The 4,491-nt window shown below is 30.9% G+C and overlaps 1 protein-coding gene across 1 annotated transcript; it reads left to right on the forward strand.

Moving 5' to 3' along the window:
• Positions 1-698: 698 nt before the first annotated feature.
• Positions 699-2,672, forward strand: LOC104121297 (cytochrome P450 71AU50-like). Its single transcript, XM_009633259.4, has 2 exons — positions 699-1,634; positions 1,899-2,672. Exons 1-2 carry the CDS (start codon positions 735-737, stop codon positions 2,508-2,510), a joined length of 1,512 nt encoding a protein of 503 aa, XP_009631554.1. The 5' UTR covers positions 699-734; the 3' UTR covers positions 2,511-2,672.
• Positions 2,673-4,491: the final 1,819 nt, after the last annotated feature.

Below are 4,491 nucleotides of genomic sequence, written 5' to 3' on the forward strand. Positions count from 1 at the left end.
ACAAAACAGTATAAAAATATTAATATTTTAGGAAATCAGATAAAAATTTAAACAAATAATTTTCGGTAATTAATGGTGCTGCAAGTTAAAACGTTGTTGCATAGTTCAGTGGGTGTGACAGAGATGGTGCAAACCGTTATGTTGAAATAATAATTACTCAATTTTTTCTTTTCAAATAGAATTTATGTGCAAACACAATTTTAACTTTCAATTATATTTTTCTAACTTTAAGTAATTTATTTTTCAACTTTGTGAAATATTTGTCCAAATGCCAACAATAAATGTGTGCTTATACAATGCTTCTCTCATCCCCAAATAAAATTTGATTGATAAAAAATTTATAGTAACAAATAAATGATATTATTAAAGTACATAAATATTAAAAAACTACATAAAATAAAACTATAAAATATAACTTGTAAAGCTGAAAAATAGAATGTCGTGCCTGCATTTTGGGCCAAATAGTGTACAAAAGTGTGATGATAATTGATGTAATAATATACAAAAGCAGGGGCAAATAGATGTTCTATTAAAGCAGGGGCAAAACTATTATTGGTGAAGCAGGCATGTCAGCAAAGTAGAAACGCAAAGGGTATTTTTGTCAATTCACTGGACGACCCTAAGCTCCTCTTAGCCGCTTCTATAATAGTAAGGTAATGTGCTCTCTGCTGCTACTTTCATAATTATCTATCCCAGAATCATACAAAATACTAGCAAATATTGTCCTATTAGCCATGGCTTTTATGTTGCCAACAGTGATTTTTGCTCTTGTTATATTATTCATCTTCCATAAGTTACTAAATATCAAGAACGAGAAGAAACTAAATATCAAGAACAAGAAGAAACTTCCTCCTGGCCCAAAAGGGCTTCCCATATTAGGACATCTCCATCTTTTAGGTGAAAATCCAACCCAAGATTTCTACAAATTATCCAAAAAACATGGTCCTATTATGTACCTTAAATTAGGATTAGTACCAACTTATGTTATATCTTCTCCTGAATCAGCTGAAAAAATCCTCAAAACATATGATCATGTCTTTGCTAGTAGGCCTCATAATGAGACAGCTCAATACATCTCTTATGGCCAAAGGAATTTGATTTTTTCTAAGTATGGAGCTTATTGGCGTAACATGAGAAAATTATGCACAGTTCACTTGTTGAGTAACCACAAGATTAACTCGTATCGATCAACTAGAAGTGAAGAAGTTGCCCTTATGATCAAATCAATTAAACCATCAGCTCAAGATGGTGTTGTTGTTGATCTTAGTGCAAAGGTTTCATCATTGAGTGCCAACTTGAGTTGCTTAATGGTTTTTGGAAAAAAATTTATGGATGAGGATTTAGACAAAAGGGGGTTTAAATCTTTAGTCCAAGAGGTTACACATTTAGCTGCAACACCAAATCTTGGTGATTTTTTCCCTTTTTTTGGTGTTATTGACATCCAAGGACTTACGCGTCGTATGAAGGATATTTCTAAGGTATTTGATGAATTTGTTGAGAAGATTATTGATGAACATGTCCAGACTACAGACCAGAAGAAAACTAAGGATTTTGTAGATACTATGATGTCCATTATGCAATCTGGAGAAGCAGAGTTTCAGTTTGATCGTCGCCATGTCAAAGCTGTCCTGCTGGTACGTTCATTTACAATCTGAAATTTAAATTGTACTATAGCACTATTTTTAGTCAACTTAACTCGTGTAACGGTCGACAATCAATCAACAGAACCTCAATTGCTACGGCTATATGAATCCTTTATATTTGTAGATAATTCGTCATAATTAAATTATTTTCAATGCTAACAGTCAACTTACCTCAACTCTAATCCTTTATCTGGACTTGGAAGAAACATCGGCAAAACATGTTTAATGGTACTGTAATAATTTTTTTTTATTCAGGACATGCTTGTAGCATCAATAGATACATCATCAACTTCAGTGGAGTGGATGCTCTCGGAACTTCTCAAGAATCCTAATGTAATGGAAAAACTCCAAAAAGAGTTAGAAGAAGTGGTTGTCCTAGACAGAATGGTAGAAGAATCAGACTTAGACAAATTGAAATACTTAAACATGGTATTCAAGGAGTCATTTAGGTTACATGCTGCAGCCCCATTACTACTTCACGAAGCAATGGAAGATTGTATGGTAGATGATTTCTACATACAAAAAGGATCACAAGTTATTGTCAATTCATACTCAATTCATATGGATCCTAATGTTTGGCCTGAAGCTGATAAATTTTTGCCAGAAAGGTTTCTTGAAAGTAACGTAGACGTTCGTGGACGCGACTTTCAACTTTTACCATTTGGCTCCGGCAGAAGAAGTTGTCCGGGGATGCATTTGGCGTTAATTATTGTACGTCTGGTCGTCGCGCAATTAGTTCACTGCTTTGATTGGAAACTCCCAAATGGAATTCAGCCTAAGGATTTGGATATGACTGAGAAATTTGGTATTGTGACTGGTAGAGCCAAGAATTTGATGGCTATTCCTACTTATAGGCTACACAACTGATTTTGGGAAATAGTTTTTGGTACATCTAGTTTTATGACGTTTCACCTTGTAATAAAACACGTTAGTGTTTTGATTGAGTAACCTTTTTTGTGTGCACTTGTAATAGTACGGGAAAAACTAGAATAAATATGTTATCGTTTTTCGTTACTTCTAATAAATATATTTTAGAGGTGGAATCTTCTAGCTCTTCCTATTTGATCCAAAATCGATCAATCTAAGTGAGCTCCTTATGCTTCTGGTCCATATTGTTGTATGTTTTTCTAAGATTTGTGTATACCTCTTAAGAAAAATCTATAATAATAAACTTACGAGGTAAAGAGTGTTTGTCAAAATTATCTTTTATCTATCATTATAAATAAGGTGGATTTTGAGAAAAATAATAAATATTTCTTATTTTCTCTAACACGTCAAATATTTTAGGACAAATTCAATTGCTAGAAGATTAATATTTGGGACCAGAGGGAAAATTTTTCTATTGTAAGAGGAATGTATGTGTGTGTATAAATTTTTCATTATTTTACAAATTATTTGATTGCCTCATGTTTATCTGCTAAGATAGCATCTTGACTCCTATTAAGGTTGAAAATGATGAATCATCACTGAGATTTTCTACACAATATTATAATTCTCTATCTGTTCCACTTGAATTCATTTGGCATTAAAATATGCTTGTGACGGTTATGGTTCTAAATAATTAATTAATAATGTTATCCTAGTATAAGGACTGATGTTCGAATTGTTATACGACAAAAAGTAGAAGCAGTTCTTCACTCAACTGTCAGATTCTTCACCAGCAAACGAAGTATATATAAAATTGTGATACAAGTAATACTTGAAATGATGACACTCTGCCTCTCATGGAAAAAGAGACATGTAATATTTAAACTAGGAAATGTCATTGAAGAATATTATCAACAATAAGAAAAGGAAATTCTCTCTTAGTTCCTTTATGAAGTTGTGAAAATATGTCTCTCGACAGTAATAACTCAACAGAGGGAAATATGAAATCAATTCGGCTTTTTTTACTTTTAGCCCGCGTCAGAAATTAATTATATTTGGTAGTCGAGAAAATATATAAAATTTATATTTAGCATACAAAATGTATATATATACAAAAAATATATATTTTTGACTATTATTTTGAGAGTGCTACAGAGTGTCATTTTCCTATCAATCAATCAATAAAATTATGCCTAAATCCGGAACATAGTCGAGGTGGACATATAAATCTGCTACATATTCTGCTCTACTAAGAGGGTGTTTGGATGGGATTAAAAGCACATTTTAACTTGTTTGAGTGTTTGGTAACTTTAAAAAAAATCAAATAGGAACTTTTTACACGCCTAATTCCTTTCCAAAAAGTATTTTAAAAAACACATTAATTTAAGTTTATTCCATAAATAACAAATCTTTTTTACAATACTAGTATATTGTAAAATTTATGCACAATATCGATGAGTGAACGGAAGACATAAATTATAGGATCTATTTTTAACCTTATTGATGATGGGAGAGTAGCGACTTTGACTTTTCGATTTTTCCAAAGTCACAATTAAGTTATAGCTAATTTCTCTCGTGGAGCCTTCGATATTATAATTGAATCTACAACAAATCTTTTTCCAAATCTTTTCAACTGAGTTATTTTTTTTAATTTTTTTCCCGACATTTATTTCTTTCTCTCTCTCACACAACATGTATTATTCAAAGTATATTACTAGCAAATACCTTACAAAAAAATAAATCTAAAATTTTCATATGCCATTAATATGTGTATAGAAACAAAATATATCAGATAAACTTATTATATACACAAAATTATATATTCAAATATATATGTTATATTAGTGAAAGATATAAATGATATATTGATGATATATATTTAAATATAAATACGAGTATAAGCAATATATGTATATATACATGATTTTTCTTAGAAAATACATGATTTATAATGTGTGTGTGTGTGTATATATATATATAT

The sequence above is a fragment of the Nicotiana tomentosiformis genome, chromosome 5, assembly GCF_000390325.3.
Source record: "Nicotiana tomentosiformis chromosome 5, ASM39032v3, whole genome shotgun sequence".
In the NCBI taxonomy this organism is placed as follows: Eukaryota; Viridiplantae; Streptophyta; class Magnoliopsida; order Solanales; family Solanaceae; genus Nicotiana; species Nicotiana tomentosiformis.

Excerpts from the sequence above, each read along its gene's own strand:
- LOC104121297 (XM_009633259.4), top strand. The coding sequence starts at position 735 with ATGGCTTTTATGTTGCCAACAGTGATTTTTGCTCTTGTTATATTATTC. Across the intron at positions 1,635-1,898 it reads ATGTCAAAGCTGTCCTGCTG|GACATGCTTGTAGCATCAAT; the intron begins GTACGTTCATTT and ends TTTTTTATTCAG.